This window comes from Nerophis ophidion, linkage group LG08 (genome assembly GCF_033978795.1).
Source record: "Nerophis ophidion isolate RoL-2023_Sa linkage group LG08, RoL_Noph_v1.0, whole genome shotgun sequence".
NCBI classification, from domain to species: domain Eukaryota; kingdom Metazoa; phylum Chordata; class Actinopteri; order Syngnathiformes; family Syngnathidae; genus Nerophis; species Nerophis ophidion.
In genome coordinates this window covers 9,618,696-9,638,891 of record NC_084618.1, presented here as the reverse complement: position 1 = coordinate 9,638,891, position 20,196 = coordinate 9,618,696, and the positions used below count along the sequence as shown (strand labels likewise).

At 39.4% G+C, this 20,196-nt stretch overlaps 1 protein-coding gene across 3 annotated transcripts in view; it reads right to left on the bottom strand.

Moving 5' to 3' along the window:
* tanc2b (tetratricopeptide repeat, ankyrin repeat and coiled-coil containing 2b) overlaps nt 1-20,196 on the bottom strand; it is a 236,905-nt gene that overhangs the window by 63,376 nt on the left and 153,333 nt on the right. For all 3 annotated transcript variants that reach the window (XM_061907641.1, XM_061907643.1, XM_061907644.1), the window contains exons 6-8: nt 6,258-6,394; nt 2,658-2,820; nt 641-904 (exon numbers count right to left, since the gene is read on the bottom strand). In XM_061907641.1, the coding sequence (XP_061763625.1) occupies nt 641-904; nt 2,658-2,820; nt 6,258-6,394 (564 nt within the window). The remainder of the gene's footprint in view (nt 1-640; nt 905-2,657; nt 2,821-6,257; nt 6,395-20,196) is intronic.

Sequence of the window (20,196 nt, the reverse complement as noted above, 5' to 3'; positions counted from 1 at the left end):
GTAGGCAGGTAAGGTAGGCAGGTAAGGTAAGCAGGTAGGGTAAGAATGCAGGTAAGGTAGGCAGGTAAGGTAGGCAGGTAGGGTAAGAAGGCAGGTAAGGTAGGCAGGTAAGGTAGGCAGGTAAGGTAGGCAGGTAAAGTAGGAAGGTAAGGTAGGCATGTAAGGTAGGTAGGTAAGGTAGGCAGGTAAGGTAGGCAGGTAGGGTGAGAAGGCAGGTAAGGTAGGCAGGTAAGGTAGGCAGGTAAGGTAGGCAGGTAGGGTAAGAAGGCAGGTAAGGTAGGCAGGTAAGGTAGGCAGGTAAGGTAGGCAGGTAGGGTAAGAAGGCAGGTAAGGTAAAAAGGCAGGTAAGGTAGGTAGGTAAGTAAGGTAGGCAGGTAAGGTAGGCAGGTAAGGTAGGAAGGTAAGGTAGGCATGTAAGGTAGGTAGGTAAGGTAGGCAGGTAAGGTAGGCAGGTAGGGTAAGAAGGCAGGTAAGGTAGGCAGGTAAGGTAGGCAGGTAAGGTAGGCAGGTAGGGTAAGAAGGCAGGTAGGGTAAGAAGGCAGGTAAGGTAGGCAGGTAAGTTAGGCAGGTAAGGTAGGCAGGTAAAGTAGGCAGGTAAGGTAGGCAGGTAAGTTAGGCAGGTAAGGTAGGCAGGACTCACCGGCCACAGAGTTGGGGCGGGGCATGAGGTAGAGCGGGATGGAGTGGGCGGAGTTAGAGGACATGCTCTCCAGGCTGCGCTGTGGTATTTTGTTGAGGCTGCAGGTGGAGGCCGTCATGTTCTCATCCAGGCGGTACAAGAAGGAGTCCATGCCTGATTTATGACACAGCTTCAGGTTGCCGTGTTTGCCACCACCGCCACCACCACCGCTGCCACCGCCACCACCGCCGCGCTCCACGTTCTCAGAGTAGCTGGTCAGTGTGGCTGCGGGGAGGAGAAAGGTTCTTAGCACTGTGCTTGACACGCTGACACACACACAGGGGACCAGAGTGCCCGCCTCATCGGCATCGCATTTCACGCCTTCGCCACTCATTTCCTGTTCTTCCGAGTGCGCCCGCCACCTCAGGCTGCAGGTGTTGCCCGTTGCCAGGTAACCAGGGCGGGCGCACGTGCGGGCATCACGTCGGTGAGCGGGGGCGTGGCCATTTGTATATACAAAAACACATTCATACACACACAAATATATACACATTTGTATATACAAACACACACATATATACACAAACACATACATACACAATTATATATACAAACAAACACACACACACACACATTTTTACACACATTTGTATAAACAAACACATTGTATACACACACACACACATACATGCACGTTTGTATATAAAAACACACATATATACACATACACACATATACACGATTATACACAAACATTTATATTCGTAGGAAAAACATACACACACATACATACATACACATATATACACATATTTAAACTACACCTCGATGTATACACAAATACATACACACATATGTACACGTATAAATACATACACACAAATATATACATACATATATACATATAAATACATACACACATGTATATATATACATATACACATACAGTATATACACATAAATATATACATACATATCTTTTTTATATAAATACACATATTTCCAAACACACGTATATACACACGGATAAATGCACACACACACTCACACAGTATATATACACATTTACACACACACACACACACACATCTATACACATACACATTAAATATATATATATATATGCACAGGTATGTGTGTGTGTATATATACACACATGTATATAAATATATATATATATATATATATATATGTATATACATATATGTATGTATGTATATACATATATATATATATACATATATATATACATATATATATATATATACATAAACACACGTATATACACACGGATGAATGCACACACACTCTCACACAGTATATATACACATTTACACACACACACACATACACACACATCTATATATATACACATTAAATATATATATGCACAGGTATGTGTGTGTATATATATACACACATGTATATAAATACACATACAGTATATACATATAAATATACACACACACACATTTATATATATATATATATATATATATATATATATATATCCAATATATACTTTATCCGTGTATATATAGTATGGAAAAATTATGTGTGTGTATATATATATATATATATATATATATACGTATATATATACATAATATTTCCATACACACGTATATATATATATATATATATATATATATATATATATATATATATATATATATATATAGATAAATGCATACACACACATACAGTATATATACACATTAAATATATATATATGCACAGGTATATATATGTATATATATATGTATATATATATATGTGTATATATATATATATATATATATATGTATATATATATATGTATATATATATATATATATATATATATATATATATATATATATATACATATATATATATATATATATATATATATACACAGTGTATACACATAAATATATACACACACATGCACAGTAATATCTCATCATGCAATGAGACGTTCCAAGTATTTCGGGGGCCTCATCGCAAAATAAAGACTGTTAAATATCTGCGGCGCGGCGCGAAGGGACCGACTCACCAATGATGCCGCTGTCCCGACTCTCCAGCGTGGAGGTGGGGCTGCTGACGGCCTGGCCCGGCATGGCGGGGGGCAGGGTGGAGCAGGGGCTGCCGGCGGGGGGGGAGGCGGTGCTGCTGGTCAAGGTGGAGCATGGGCTGATCCTCTGGTTCTGGTTGTGACCCTGGCGGCGACACGGAGGAGCACTGTCACCATGATACTGTATATATATATATATATATATATATATATATATATATATATATATATATATATATATATATATATATATATATATATATATATATATATATTCTACTCGTATGGATTATTCACTCATCACACCAAGCGACGTTTGTAAGTTTTACAATACAACTAAAACAATTTGTGCTTACTAAAGCGTCCCATGTGTGATGTCCGTAGGAGGGCTTCTGTACATATTTGTGCGTGCCGTCATAATGTAATCAAGCTAGCGTCATTAGCATTTGCTAATATGCTAACGATACGCATGCACCTAACCTTAAACTTAAACGACACGCGTGCACATCCTCGGTTCAGATCCCACATCAGGGCAAGGAAAAACTCACAAGCCAGTGGGATGACAACGAGAAACATTGGAGAGGACCACACATTTGTGTTGTTTTCTTACAGGGCTTTACTGTAAACGTAAGGAAGGCGCCACCTTTGTTTGTGCAGTCAAATGTGTCGACTGAGCTGCACTTTTTGAACTGCAAAAAATATTCACTTTTTTTTTTCCCCCTCCAACGATGATATTTGTAACTCCAGCACTTTTTTAAACGCCAATTCTGTTTTTACCTTGCGACTTGAATACTTTCACACCAAATTGTGCCGATGCAAGCGGACAAAAGTCTTTAGTTCCTTGTCTTTAGTTCCTGTCAGCGCTCTTATTTTGTCTGTTTCCTGTCTTTCTCCCGGAGCGCTGTTTCACCTCAGCTGCGGCTGATTGGCACCTGGCCACACCTGGTGTCAATCAGCCCGATTCCTATTTTTACCTGCATTGTTCCTCCAGTCAGTGCTGGATTGTTGATTTGTCGATATCACTTCTTGTCGCTCTTGTGATGTGTTATCGCTCCTGTCGTGTCGTACCTTGTCGTGTCTTTGCAGCGTAGCGGTAAGCTATTTTCGGTTGATGTTTGTAGTTTACTGTTTTTTTGTTCCCTGTTCCCAGTTTGTTCTTTCATTTTACAAGTGCGACTTCTGTTTCCTGCTAGATACCTGTTAGCTTCAACGCTAGGCCCTTTTGTTTGTTATCCGCCCACGTGCGTGCTTTTTGTTTGTTTTTTGTATTAGTGTTGAATTAAATCATGTTTTCCTGCAAAATGCCTCCATTTCTGCATCTTGGGGTTCATCAACAACAAACTCTGACAAAAATTTGGTGTTAATAACTTTAGCTTTCTTTAAAAATGGGGACTTTTGCATCTGCTGGGAAAACCGCCTTTTGTTTGTTATCCGCCCACATGCGCGCTTTTTTTTTTAACTTTTTGTTTTTGTATTAGTGTTGAATTAAATCATGTTTTCCTGCAAAATGCCTCCATTTCTGCATCTTGGGGTTCATCAACAACAAACTCTGACAAAAATTTGGCGTTAATAACTTTAGCTTTCTTTAAAAATGGGGACTTTTGCATCTGCGGGGAAAACCGCCTTTTGTTTGTTATCCACCCACGTGCGCGCTTTTCGTTTGAACTTTTTGTTTGTTTTTGTATTAGTGTTGAATTAAATCATGTTTTCCTGCAAAATGCCTCCATTTCTGCATCTTGGGGTTCGTCAACAACAAACTCTGACAAAAAGTTGGCGTTAATAACTTTAGCTTTCTTTAAAAATGGGGACTTTTGCATCTGCGGGGAAAACCGCCTTTTGTTTGTTATCCGCCCACGTGCGTGCTTTTTGTTTGAACTTTTTGTTTGTTTTTGTATTAGTGTTGAATTAAATCATGTTTTCCTGCAAAATGCCTCCATTTCTGCATCTTGGGGTTCGTCAACAACAAACTCTGACAAAAATTTGGTGTTAATAACTTTAGCTTTCTTTAAAAATGGGGACTTTTGCATCTGCTGAGAAAACCGCCTTTTGTTTGTTATCCGCCCACATGCGCGCTTTTTTTTTGAACTTTTTGTTTTTGTATTAGTGTTGAATTAAATCATGTTTTCCTGCAAAATGCCTCCATTTCTGCATCTTGGGGTTCGTCAACAACAAACTCTGACAAAAAGTTGGCGTTAATAACTTTAGCTTTCTTTAAAAATGCGGACTTTTGCATCTGCGGGGAAAACCGCCTTTTGTTTGTTATCCGCCCACGTGCGTGCTTTTTGTTCGAACTTTTTGTTTGTTTTTGTATTAGTGTTGAATTAAATCATGTTTTCCTGCAAAATGCCTCCATTTCTGCATCTTGGGGTTTGTAAACAACAAACTCTGACAAAAAGTTGGCGTTAACTTTAGCTTTCTTTAAAAATGGGGACTTTTGCATCTGCGGGGAAAACCGCCTTTTGTTTGTTATCCGCCCACGTGCGCGCTTTTTGTTTGAACTTTTTGTTTGTTTTTGTATTAATGTTGAATTAAATCATGTTTTCCTGCAAAATGCCTCCATTTCTGCATCTTGGGGTTCGTCAACAACAAACTCTGACAAAAAGTTGGCGTTAATAACTTTAGCTTTCTTTAAAAATGGGGACTTTTGCATCTGCGGGGAAAACCGCCTTTTGTTTGTTATCCGCCCACGTGCGTGCTTTTTGTTTGAACTTTTTGTTTGTTTTTGTATTAGTGTTGAATTAAATCATGTTTTCCTGCAAAATGCCTCCATTTCTGCATCTTGGGGTTCGTCAACAAAAAACTCTGACAAAAATTTGGCGTTAATAACTTTAGCTTTCTTCAAAAATGGGGACTTTTGCATCTGCGGGAAAAACCGCCTTTTGTTTGTTATCTGCCCACGTGCGCGCTTTTTGTTTGAACTTTTTGTTTGTTTTTGTATTAGTGTTGAATTAAATCATGTTTTCCTGCAAAATGCCTCCCTCCATTTCTGCATCTTGGGGTTTGTAAACAACAAACTCTGACAAAAAGTTGGCGTTAACTTTAGCTTTCTTTAAAAATGGGGACTTTTGCATCTGCGGGGAAAACAGCCTTTTGTTTGTTATCCGCCCACGTGTGTGCTTTTTGTTTGAACTTTTTGTTTGTTTTTGTATTAGTGTTGAATTAAATCATGTTTTCCTGCAAAATGCCTCCATTTCTGCATCTTGGGGTTCGGCAACAACAAACTCTGACAAAAAGTTGGCGTTAATAACTTTAGCTTTCTTTAAAAATGGGGACTTTCGCATCTGCGGGGAAAACCGCCTTTGGTTTGTTATTCGCCCTCGTGCGCGCTTTTTGTTTGAACTTTTTGTTTGTTTTTGTATTAGTGTTTAATTAAATCATGTTTTCCTGCAAAATACCTCCATTTCTGCATCTTGGGGTTCGTCAACAACAAACTCTGACAAAAAGTTGGCGTTAATAACTTTAGCTTTCTTTAAAAATGGGGACTTTTGCATCCGCGGGGAAAACAGCCTTTTGTTTGTCTTTCAAAATAAAAGCTCAGGCTGCCAGCTGGAGGGGGAGGGGGGGGCGGACAGGTGGACTTACCTGTCTGGCCTCGGGCTCCTCCATGCTGTAGTGGGGCCCGGCCGGCCCCTGGCTGGCTTTGTCTCCCAGAAGGAAGCCCAGGCGCGTCATCAAAGTGTTGGCGGCTTCATCCACCGAGGGGGGGGGGCCCAGCTCCCCTGCGGGGCAGAGAGAGAGAGAGTGAGTACCTTATTTTGGGCCCTGCAGCCTGAAACGCCCACCTGGGGGCCACCCGACCCCATCCGGCTCCCCGCGCCCCGACGTCGCCCTGAAGAAAGTCCACAGCGCCTTCATTCGTCTTTTGCCAGCCGCTTTCGCTGCAACGCTTGGCCTGACACCACAAGCCCCGCCCCCTCCCCCTCACCTGCCAGACAAAGCACCACGAGGCCCCGCCCCCCCCACTAGCCTGTTTGCACAGGCCCCTGGCCCCCAGCGAGGAGAAGGAAAGCTGCAGAACTCACTGCTCTTTTCCTTATGTGTTGTGTTGCAACCCCGGCAGGATTAGGGAGAAAAAAAATAAGCAGCGGCGCCCAGCGGACGTTGGAACCCCGATCGGACGTTGGCGCGGACACAACCGTCGGCGCGGGACGGTCCCAGCTTGAATAAACACCTTCCCTCTCCGCGCTCCCTTTTCTTTGTCGGCACTTTCTGGCGGGGCAGGTCGGACCAGCCGGGCGGGTAACCGCAGTCTTTCCCACAAACATGGCCGCTTTGTGGCAGGAAACACGCTGACGTCTTTTAAAGAGAATGATGAGAGTTTCATGTGCTTTTATTTTAACAGGAAAATTCTGGCGGCTGACCTGCTATTTGTTTTTTTACAGTAAAATCTAAAGGTATTTTTTCCCCATGCATTACTGAGCATTAAAAAAACAGTACCAGACTTTATTTTCACGGTAAAATTCTGGTGACTGACCTGCAAAAAAAATGTTTAAAATCATTTATGGAACATTTTAACTAATTTTTCCTGACTAAGATTATTTTTAGAATTTTGATGACATCTTTTAAATAGGTTAAAATCCAATCTGCACTTTGTTAGAATATAGCATTGCTCGGTTGGTAGAGCAGCCGTGCCAGCAACTTGAGGGTTGCAGGTTCGATTCCCGCTTCCGCCATCCTAGTTACTGCCGTTGTGTCCTTGGGCAAGACACTTTACCCACCTGCTCCCAGTGCCACCCACACTTAGATATTGGGTGTCACTATGTAAAGCGCTTTGAGTCACTTGAGAAAAGCGCTATATAAATATAATTCACTTCACTTCATATAACAAATTGGACCAAGCTATATTTCTAACAAAGACAAATCATTATTTCTTCTAGATTTTCCAGAACAAAAATTTTACAAGAAATTCAAAATAGGATTTAAATTTGATTTTACAGATTTTCTAGATTTGCCAGAATATTTTTTTTGAATTTTAATCATAATAAGTTTAAAGAAATATTTAAAAAATATCCTTCATCGAAAAAACAGACGCTAAAATGAAGAATTCAATTAAAATGTATTATTCCTTACAATAAAAAAAATACATTTAATTAAACATTGATTTAAGTTGTCAGGAAAGAAGAGGAAGGAATTTAAACGGTAAAAAGGTATATGTGTTTAAAAATCCTAAAATCATTTTTAAGGTTGTATTTTTTCTCTAAAATTGTCTTTCTGAAAGTTATAAGAAGCAAAGTAAAAAGATAAATGAATTTATTTAAACAAGTGAAGACCAAGTCTTTAAAATATTTTCTTGGATTTTCAAATTCTATTTGAGTTTTGTCTCTCTTAGAATTAAAAATGTCGACCAGCTTGCTAGTAAATAAATACAATTTAAAAAATAGAGGCAGCTCACTGGTAAGTGCTGCTATTTGAGCTATTTTTAGAACAGGCCAGCGGGCGACTCATCTGGTGCTTACGGGCGACCTGGTGTTGGTGACCCCTGCTTGAAGGGCTTTTAAACGATGCAGTGTGATTGTTCTAAGGGCTTTTAAAGGTGTTTTCTGTGAGTCCAAAGTAAGCCTCTGTGTTTGAGTTGTGACGCTGGCTTGGTAAACAACTGATGTTTTGAAACAGTATCCATCCAGTGGGAAGTTAAGTCTCTGTCTGCAATTGCAGTTATCTGTGGACTTACAGTTAGCGATTGCTTGTCTGTGAGTGCTCGGAATCTTTTTCTTGTGTGAGTCAATACTTTGTCTGATATTCATGGTGCAGCTGGAGCTAAGTTTCTTGGTGTTCCGGTTCAATATCTTCCTGAGTACATGTTTTCGAGAGAAGTGCTTGTCGATGAGTGCCAGGAATTTGTGTCCGATGTTGGTTCTGGGGTCTTTGCTGAAGGTGGGGGTTGTACCAAAGTATGTTGTCCCGTTTCCTGGTTTTTCTTGTTTTTGGTGGCTGGTATCGGACAGTGAATTGGTATCCACTGGTATATCGCGGTGTGCATATGCTAATGTGGTGTCAGGGTTTGTAAATGGCCGGTGGGAATTATTGTTGGAGCGTTCACACAAATAATAACGTCGGTCAGCATGTCGAGACTTTGCATCTACCGCGCAACAACAACAACAACAACAACAACAACAACGCCTCCAGCTGTAAAATTTGGCACAAAAGGTTAGCATACTAACATCCTAAAGTGTATCAGTGTAAAATTAGCAAAAGATTTATCATGCTAATGTGTATCGGCTGCAAAATTAGCAAAACATTTAGCATGCTATTATGTATCGGCTGTAAAATTGACCAAAAAGTTAGCATTTTAACATGCAAATGTGTATCGGCTGCAAAATTAGCATAAAAACAAGCATGCTAGAAGGCTAGTGTGTTTTGTCTGTAAAATTAGCAAAAGATTTAGCATGCTAATGTGTATCGGCTGTATGTAAAATTGACAAAAAGGTTAGCATTTTAGCATTCTAATGTATATCGGCTACAAAATTAGCATAATGGATAGCATGCCAATGTGTATGGGCTGTAAAATTAGCAAACAGGTTAACATGCTGGCAGGCTAATGTGTATCAGCTTTAAAATTAGCAAAAGATTTAGCATGCTAATGTGTATCGGCTGTATGTAAAATTGACAAAAAGGTTAGCATTTTAACATGCTAATGTGTATCGGCTGTAAAATTAGCATAAAACCAGCATGCTAGCAGGCTAATGTGTATTGACTGTAAAATTAGCAAAAGATCTAGCATGCCAATACGTATCGGCTGTAAAATTGACAAAAAGGTTAGCATTTTAACATTATAATGTATATCGGCTGCAAAATTAGCATAATGGCTAGCATGCCAATGTGTATCGGCTGTAAAATTAGCAAAAGATTTAACATGGTATTGTGTATCGGCTGTAAAATTGACAGAAAGGTTAACATTTTAACATGCTAATGCATATCGGCTGAAAAATTAGCATAAAGACTAGAATGCTAATGTGTATCGGCTGTAAAATTAGCAAACAGGTTAACATGCTGGCAGGCTAATGTGTATGGGCTGTAAAATCAGCAACAAATTTACCATGCTATTATGTATCGGCTGTAAAATTGACAAAAAAGTTAGCATTTTAACATGCTAATGTGTATCGGCTGCAAAATTAGCATAATGGCTAGCATGCCAATGTGTATCGGCTGTAAAATTAGCAAACAGGTTAACATGCATCGCTTGTTAAATTAGCGAAAGATTTAGCATGCTATTGTGTATCGGCTGTAAAATTGACAAAAAAGTTAACATTTTAACATGCTAATGCGCATCAGCTGTAACATTAGTAAAAAATTTAGCATGCTATTATGTATCGGCTGTAAAATTGACAAAAAAGTTAGCATTTTAACATGCTAATGTGTATCGGCTGCAAAATTAGCATAATGGCTAGCATGCCAATGTGTATCGGCTGTAAAATTAGCAAACAGGTTAACATGCATCGCCTGTTAAATTAGCAAAAGATTTAGTATGCTATTGTGTATCGGCTGTAAAATTGACAAAAAAGTTAACATTTTAACATGCTAATGCGTATCAGCTGTAACATTAGTAAAAAATTTAGCATGCTATTATGTATCGGCTGTAAAATTGACAAAAAAGTCAGCATTTTAACATGCTAATGCGTATCAGCTGTAACATTAGCAAAAAATTTAGCATGCTATTATGTATCGGCTGTAAAATTTACAAAAAAGTTTGCATTTTAACATGCTAATGTGTATCGGCTGCAAAATTTGCATAATGGCTAGCATGCAAATGTGTATCGGCTGTAAAATGAGCAAACAGGTTAACATCCATCGCCTGTTAAATCAGGAAAAGATTTAGCATGCTTTTATGTATCGGCTGTAAAATTGACAAAAAAGTTAGCATTTTAACATGCTGATGTCTATCCGCTGTAACATTAGCATAAAGGCTAGCATGCTAGAAGACTAATGTCTATTGGCTGTAAAATTAGCAAAAGGGCTAACATGCTGGCAGGCTAATGTCTATCGGCTTTAACATTAGCATAAAGGCTAGGGTGCTAGAATGCTAATGTGCATTAGCTGTAAAATTAGCAAACAAGTTAACATGCTGGCAGGCTAATGTGTATTGGCTGTACAAATTAGCAAAAGATTTAGCATGCTAATGTGTATTGGCTGTAAAATTAGCAAAAGGGTTAACATGCTGGCAGGCTAATGTCTATCGGCTTTAACATTAGCATAAAAGCTAGGGTGCTAGAATGCTAATGTGCATTAGCTGTAAAATTAGCAAACAAGTTAACATGCTGGCAGGCTAGTGTGTATTGGCTGTACAAATTAGCAAAAGATTTAGCATGCTAATGTGTATTGGCTGTAAAATTGACAAAAAAGTTAGCATTTTAACATGCTAACGTCCATTGGCTAAAAAATTAGCATAAAGGCTCGCATGCTAGCAGGCTGATGTGTATCGGCTGTAAAATTGACAAAAAAGTTAGCATTTTAACATGCTAACGTATATCGGCTGCAACATTAGCATAAAGGCTCGTATGCTAGCAGACTAATGTGTATCGGATGTAAAATTAGCAAACAGGTTAACATGCTGGCAGTCTAATGTGCATCGGCTGTGAAATTCGCAAAATATTTAGCATGCTAATGTGTATCGGCTGTAAAATTGACAAAAAGGTTAGCATTTTAACATGCTAATGTGCATCGGCTGCAAAATTAGCATAAAGGCCAGCATGCTAGCAGGTCAATATGTATTGGCTGTAAAATTAGCAAACAGGTTAGAATGCTAATGTGCATCGGCTATAAAATTAGCAAAAACGTTAGCATACTAGCATCCTAATGTGTATCGGATGTAAAATTTGCACAAATGTTACCATGTGTTGTTGCATCTACCGCACAACAACACCACAACAACAACAACGCCTCCATGCTGTGATAGGATCATGTGATAGGATCATGTGATTGCGCGAGACGTCTTCCTCACACAGCCTGTCCATCTTGATAGCTTATCGCCCCCGGAAAGTGAGCTAGCGTGAAGATAAACATTAGCCGATGGCGCACACCTTTTTCTCAGTTTTTTTCTATGGACGAGAAAAAAGTTCAACAAAAACCTCCGCCAAGGCTGAACAATCATTGTTGTTTATCTCAAGCAAGGTTCTTTAAAGTGTGTGTCGCCTGCAAAGTTAGCAAAAAGGTTAGCGAGCTAGCGTGTGTCAACTGTAAAGCTGACAGCAGAGGTTAGCGTGCTAGCATGCTAATGTGTAGCGGCTGGACAATTAGCAAAAAGGTTTGCATGCTAATTATATCAGCTGGAAACATTTTATGTATTTTTTATTTTTATGTTATATTTTGAACCAGGGGTCACCAACACCAGGTCGCCCGTAAAAATAGCTCAAATAGCAGCACTTACCAGTGAGCTGCCGCTATTTTTAACATTTTATTTATTTACTAGCAAGCTGGTCTCACTTTGCTGGACATTTTTAATTCTAAGAGAGACAAAACTCAAATAGAATTTGAAAATCCAAGAAAATATTTGAAAGACTTGCTCTTCACTTGTTTAAATGAATTCATTTATTTTTTTACTTTCAGAAAGACAATTTTAGAGAAAAAAATACAACCTTAAAAATGATTTTAAGATTTTTAAACACATATACCTTTTTAGCTTTTAAATTCCTTCCTCTTCTTTCCTGACAATTTAAACCAATGTTCAAATATATTTTTTATCTTTTATTGCAAAGAATAATAAATACATTTTAATTTAATTCTTCAGATTAGCTTCAGTTTTTTCGACGAAGAATATTTGTGAAATATTTCTTCAAACTTATGATTAAAATTCAAAAAAAATATTCTGGCAAATATAGAAAATCTGTAGAATCAAATTTAAATCTTATTTCAGTTTTTTTTTTTTTTTTTTTTTAATTTTTGTTCTGGAAAATCTCGAAGAAACAATGATTTGTCTTTGTTAGAAATATAGCTTGGTCCAATTTGTTATATATTCTAACAAAGTGCAGATTGGATTTTAACCTATTTAAAACATGTCATCAAAATTCTAAAATTCATCTTAATCAGGAAAAATGACTAATGATGTTCCATAAATAATTTTTAAATTTTCTTCAAAAAGATTCAAATTAGCTAGTTTTTCTGTTCTTTTTGTCGGTTGAATTTCGAATTTTAAAGAGTCGAAATTGAAGATAAACTGTTTAAAAATTTAATTTTTTTCATGTTTTCTCCACTTTAAGTGTTTTTTTCATCATTTCTTCTCTACAAAAAACCTTCCGTAAAAGGAAAAAAAATATACGACGGAATGACAGACAGAAATACCCATTTTTTAATATATATATATATATATATATATATATATATATATATATATATATATATATATTTATTTATTAAAGGTAAATTGAGCAAATTGTCTATTTCTGGCAATTTAAGTGTGTATCAAACTGGTAGCCCTTCGCATTAATCAGTACCCAAGAAGTAGCTCTTGCTTTCAAAAAGGTTGCTGACCCCTGCCTCTTCTTCTGCAGGATACTTCAAGTACATGTGAAGTGAATTATATTTATATAGCGCTTTTCTCTAGTGACTCAAAGCGCTCTACATAGTGAAACCCAATATCTAAGTTACATTTAAACCAGTGTGGGTGGCACTGGGAGCAGGTGGGTAAAGTGTCTTGCCCAAGGACACAACAGCAGTGACTAGGATGGCGGAAGCGGGAATCGAACCTGCAACCCTCAAGTTGCTGACACAGCCGCTCTACCAACCGAGCTATGCCGCCCCAAATAAAAAAATATAATGCACAAGTACATCGCAACTTCTCAGCAATCTGACACCTCCGTCTCCCTCATGATCACCCCCCCCCACACACACACAGCCCACCCTCAGATTCCTGAGCTGCAGAGGGAGACCGATGGTCGCCATAGCAACTATCTGCGCGGGCGCAGCTGGGAATTCGCCCGTGTGCAAGGCGCGTCCGTTTTGGCCCCGGCTGGCCTCCACTGGGCCCCCCCGACCAGGCGGGGGCCAGCAGGTGAGACCCGGTCTTCCAGGAAAAGTCCACATAAAGCGTACTCGGGTGAGTTTGAAGTGAAATGAAGTGAATTATATTTATATAGCGCTTTTCTCAAGTGACTCAAAGCGCATTACATAGTGAAACCCAATATCTAAGTTACATTTAAAGCAGTGTGGGTGGCACTGGGAGCAGGTGGGTAAAGTGTCTTGCCCAAGGACACAACGGCAGTGACTAGGATGGCACAAGCGGGAATCGAACCTGCAACCCTCAAGTTGCTGGCACGGCCACTCTACCAACCGAGCTATGCCGCCATTTGGTGCCGGAAGAGTGAATAAAGACAAAAAAAAATAAAAAATTGGAAGGTCAACTCCAATTTTTCTTCATGTGTCTTCTAGATTTGATTAGTAACACTAGACATTGATGCAACGTTGATGTCTGACGCTGGATACACGTTGTTGCTTGGGAAACGACCACCATTCAACGGTCAAAACCACGTCAGAACCCAACGTTGATTTAACCTTGTTTCAATGTTGTACAAAATGTAAACATTACTGTAAACACTAAAATGTTTATTACTATTTAAAAAAAACAACTTCTATTTCCAAACGACACATATGAAATAGAAATAAATAATAATATTTAAACCCTTAACAGAACCTATATCCTATTTGTAGAACTAAAGGAATAATTACATAATTAAAGCTGCAAGCAGCGTTGGTCGGGTCCGCCTTTGGCTGCTGCCCCCGAGACCCACGGCCGGATAAATGTTAGAAGACGCCTTGGAGCCACTATTTTGAGATCTAATGCATTGTGAAAGTAATGCAGTTGTTGTATTGAAGTGAAAATATCAAACTTCCTGTTGATTTTTGCTAAAGTATGTTAATTATTAAAATATAGGTCTAAGTGAGACCTACATAGTGTTTTTTGTTTCATGTCTCTCTGACATTCCTACCGGACGTTACAAGCAGTTTTGTCTGTGTTTTCTTCCTAGGAGCAGTTTGTCCGTGTTGTATTCCTAGGGGGCGGTAGAGCGCTATTTTGAGTTTTGAGGTTAGGTTTTTTCATCAGATCGCAATTTTTGCCAGACCTGATGTGTGTGTCAAGTTTGGTGAGTTTAGAAGCATTTTAAGGGGGTCAAATAACAGCTCAAAGAGGCAAAAATGACATTTTTTAGGAGACTTTGCACAGGGGTTCTTTGAAGGCGCGTAAAATCAAAACCTGAGAACTTATCAAATCTCTGTTCTATACTTTTAATCAGAAGGGTTCAATCTCTCTCCTGTGCGAGTTTGAAGCCAAAACAACAAACGCATTCAGAGGAGATAATGTTTGAAGAAAGGTGACCGGTTTTTACAAAACTTTTGTTTTGAAGGGGGGGATTGCAAACTTCCTGTTGATTTTTGTTGGGGGTTGTCAATCTATGAAATGTAGGTCTAAGCGAGACCTACATAGAGGTTCTTGTTTCATGTCCCTCCGACATTCTTACCGGACGTTACAAGCAATTTTGTCTGTGTTTTCTTCCTAGGAGCAGTTTTTTCAGTGTTTTATTCAAAAATAGCGCTAGAGCGCTATTTTGAGTTTTGGGGTTTGGTTTTTTTCATTAGATGGCAATATTCGCCCGTCCTTATGTGTGCGCCAAGTTTGGTGACTTTTGAAGCATTTTAAAGGGGTCAAATTACAGCGCAAAGAGGCAAAAATGGCATTTTTTGCGAACATTTTATTTTGAAGGGGTTTTTGCCAACTTCCTGTAGATTTTTGCTGAAAGAAGTGAGTGTATGAAAATTGGGTCTAAGTCAGACCTACATAGGAGTTTTTGTTTCATGTCGCTATGACATTCCTAACAGAAGTTACATGCAGTTTTGTCTGTAATTTTTTCCTAGGGGGCGCTAGAGCGCAATTTTCATTTTGGGGGATTGGTTGCTTAATATGTTGGGAAGGTTTGCTATACCGACGTGTGTGTCAAATTTGGTGAGTTTTGAAGCATGTTAAGGGGGTCAAATTACAGCGCGTAGGTGCGGAATAATAATAAAACACAGCAGTTTCAATAGGGTCCTGTGGAGTCCTTTGCAATGGGCCTGCGGAACCTAAATATGCAAACCTTCAGAACAATTAATATAAAGCATCCAAAGTGCAGATGGCCTTAAAACGCCACAACACTCAGTCACCTTATGTAAGTACCCAAAATAAAGACTCGGCATAAATAAACGGATCAGAAACATGAGAGGAAACGGGATTAAAACCCGATGCTAGCCGCCCATTGAAAATACATGGGTACGGCTAGTAGCTACTATTAGCAAACAAATTCACTTACCAACTCGGCTTAATATCTCAACATCCACACACTCTCTCATCGCAACTCGGCCCTGATAGTCGGCACCTCTAAGTTTACAGTTAGTTGTAAAATGTTGGACGGTTGTTTTTACGATATGCATCTTGGAACGCTGGATTATATAGAGCATGATAGGCTGCAGCTGTGTTAAACTCGCGAGATTAAACGTGGAAACGGCGCAGGTAATATGAGGGGATGCCATGACAGGAAATACATCTTATTTCCCGCCCGTGTTACACACTCCTGACGTGACGAGTATGAACCGGCGGTAAACCGAGGCGTGCGCTAATTATTTTGCTAAACAAGTTTGACCCGGCAGTAATTCTAGGCATGCGCTAATTATTTTGCAAAAAAGGAGTTTGACCTGGCGGCAAAACGAGGCATGTGGATAAGGAAATACGGTAATTGGGAACAGGTGGGTGCCATGATTTGCAATAAAAGCAGCTTCCATGCAAAGGACATCACCACATGGGCTCAGGAACACTTCAGAAAACCACTGTCAGTAACGGCAGTTGGTCGCTACCGTCACAGTTAGTTGGTGACGGACCCCAAGATGCAGAGAAGGAGGCAGGCATTGAGTAAGGAAACATGATTTCATTAAAATAATAGACTAAAACCAAGCAAAGGGTACAAACAAAAAGCACGCACGTGGGCGGATAACAAACTACTGTCACAGTTAGTTCGTGACGAACCCCAAGATGCAGAGAAGGAAGCAGGCATTGAGTAAGGAAACATGATTTCATTAAAATAATAGAATAAAACCAAACAAAGGCTACAAACAAAAAGCACGCACGTGGGCGGATAACAAACTACTGTCACAGTTAGTTCGTGACGAACCCCAAGATGCAGAGAAGGAAGCAGGCATTGAGTAAGGAAACATGATTTCATTAAAATAATAGAATAAAACCGAACAAAGGCTACAAACAAAAATCACGCACGTGGGTGGATAACAAACTACTGTCACAGTTAGTTCGTGACGAACCCCAAGATGCAGAGAAGGAAGCATGCATTGAGTAAGGAAACATGATGTAATTAAAATAATAGAATACAACCAAACAAAGGCTACAAACAAAAAGCACGCACGTGGGCGTATAACAAACTAAGAGAGCTAGCATGGGAGCTAGAAAACAAAAAGGAACTTCAGCATGGAAAACAGAAGTCGTACTTGTACAAACAAACTGGAAGCAGGGAACGAAAGACAGTAAGGTAAAAACCGCTATCAAACGTAGCTTACCGCAACGCTGCATTGACACGACAAGATACGACACGACAGGTAGCAATGACAAGTGCGACATGAAATACAATAATCCAGCACTGACTGGAAGACAAAGCAGGTACAAATAGGACGGGCTGATTGACACCAGGTGTGGCTAGGTGGCAATCATCCGCAACTGAGGGGAAACAACGCACTCAGGGAGCTGAACCAAAATAAGAGTGCTGACAGGAACTAAGGACAGGAAATACTAAACACACAGAGGAAAACCTAAAACACAAACAAACTGTCAGTGGCAAGCCTGACAGCTACATCTGTGAGTGCAAGTTAAAACTATGCAAAGCCAAAGCCATTTATCAACAACACCCGGAAACTAACCAATATACTACAACACAAATACAACATTTAATCAATGTTGGGTTCTGACGTTGTATTCCACAACACAAATACAACATTGAAATATAAAATCCGATTTTTTTTTTAGGTTTTACTGATATCAGACCAGTATCAATTCCAAAATAAGACATTTTCAAGCTTTGGCATTATCGCTAATGTTTAGCAAGTACAGCCCTGACTGGAAGACAAAGCAGGTACAAATAGGACGGGCTGATTGACACCAGGTGTGGCCAGGTGGCAATCAGCCGCATCAGAGGGGAAACAACGCACTCAGGGAGACAAACAGGAAGCTGAACCAAAATAAGAGTGCTGACAAGAAGTAAGGACAGGAAATACGAAACACACAGAGGGAAACCTAAAACACAAACAAACTGTCAGTGGCAAGCCTGACAGCTACATCTGTAAGTGCAAGTTAAAACTGTGCAAAGCCAAAGCCATTTATCAACAACACCCGGAAACCAACCGATATACTGCCACACAAATACAACATTTAATCAATGTTGGGTTCTGACGTTGATTTGACAATAGAAATGTGGTCATTTTTTCCGACTAATATTCCAAAACACAAATACAACATTGAAAAAAAAATCCGTTTTTTTTTAGGTTTTACTGATATCAGACCAGTATCAATTCCAAAATAAGACACATTTTCAAGCTTTGGCATTATCGCTAATGTTTATCAAGTAGAGCCCTGACTGGAAGACAAAGCAGGTACAAATAGGACGGGCTGATTGACACCAGGTGTGGCCAGGTGGCAATCAGCCGCATCAGAGGGGAAACAACGCACTCAGGGAGACAAACAGGAAGCTGAACCAAAATAAGAGTGCTGACAGGAAACAACGCACTCAGGGAGACAAACAGGAAGCTGAACCAAAATAAGAGTGCTGACAGGAACTAAGGACAGGAAATACTAAACACACAGAGGAAAACCTAAAACACAAACAAACTGTCAGTGGCAAGCCTGACAGCTACATCTGTAAGTGCAAGTTAAAACTATGCAAAGCCATTTATCAACAACACCCGGGAACCAACCAATATTCCACAACACACATACAACATTTAATCAATGTTGGGTTCTGACGTTGTATTCCACAACACAAATACAACATTGAAATATAAAATCCGATTTTTGTAGGTTTTACTGATATCAGACCAGTATCAATTCCAAAATAAGACACATTTTCAAGCTTTGGCATTATCGCTAATGTTTAGCAAGTAGAACCCTGACTGGAAGACAAAGCAGGTACAAATAGGACGGGCTGATTGACACCAGGTGTAGCCAGGGGGCAATCAGCCGCATCTGAGGGGAAACAACGCACTCAGGGAGCTGAACCAAAATAAGAGTGCTGACAGGAACTAAGGACAGGAAATACTAAACACACAGAGGAAAACCTAAAACACAAACAAACTGTCAGTGGCAAGCCTGACAGCTACCAAGTTAAAACTGTGCAAAGCCAAAGCCATTTATCAACAACACCCGGAAACTAACCAATATACTACAACACAAATACAACATTTAATCAATGTTGGGTTCTGACGTTGATTTGACCATTGAATTTTGGTCATTTTTTCCGACTAATATTCCACAACACAAATACAACATTGAAATCCGATTTTTTTAGGTTTTACTGATATCAGACCAGTATCAATTCCAAAATAAGACACATTTTCAAGCTTTGGCATTATCGCTAATGTTTAGCAAGTACAGCCCTGACTGGAAGACAAAGCAGGTACAAATAGGACGGGCTGATTTACACCAGGTGTGGCCAGGGGGCAATCAGCCGCATCCGAGGGGAAACAACGCACTCAGGGAGACAAACAGGAAGCTGAACCAAAGTAAGAGTGCTGACAGGAAGTAAGGACAGGAAATACTAAACACACAGAGGAAAACCTAAAACACAAACAAACTGTCAGTGGCAAGCCTGACAGCTACATCTGTAAGTGCAAGTCAAAACTATGCAAAGCCAAAGCCATTTATCAACAACACCCGGAAACCAACCGATATACTGCCACACAAATACAACATTTAATCAATGTTGGGTTCTGACGTTGATTTGACAATAGAAATGTGCAAATTTTTTCCGACTAATATTCCAAAACACAAATACAACATTGAAAAAAAAATCCGATTTTTTTAGGTTTTACTGATATCAGACCAGTATCAATTCCAAAATAAGACACATTTTCAAGCTTTGGCATTATCGCTAATGTTTAGCATGTAGAGACCTGACTGGAAGACAAAGCAGGTACAAATAGGACGGGCTGATTGACACCAGGTTTGGCCAGGTGGCAATCAGCCGCATCTGAGGGGAAACAACACTCAGGGAGCTGAACCAAAATAAGAGTGCTGACAGGACGTAAGGACAGGAAATACTAAACACACAAAGGAAAACCTAAAACACAAACAAACTGTCAGTGGCAAGCCTGACAGCTACCAAGTTAAAACTGTGCAAAGCCAAAGCCATTTATCAACAACACCCAGAAACTAACCAATATACTACAACACAAATACAACATTTAATCAATGTTGGGTTCTGACGTTGATTCGACAATTGAATTTTGGTCATTTTTTCCGACTAATATTCCACAACACAAATACAAAATTGAAATCCGATTTTTT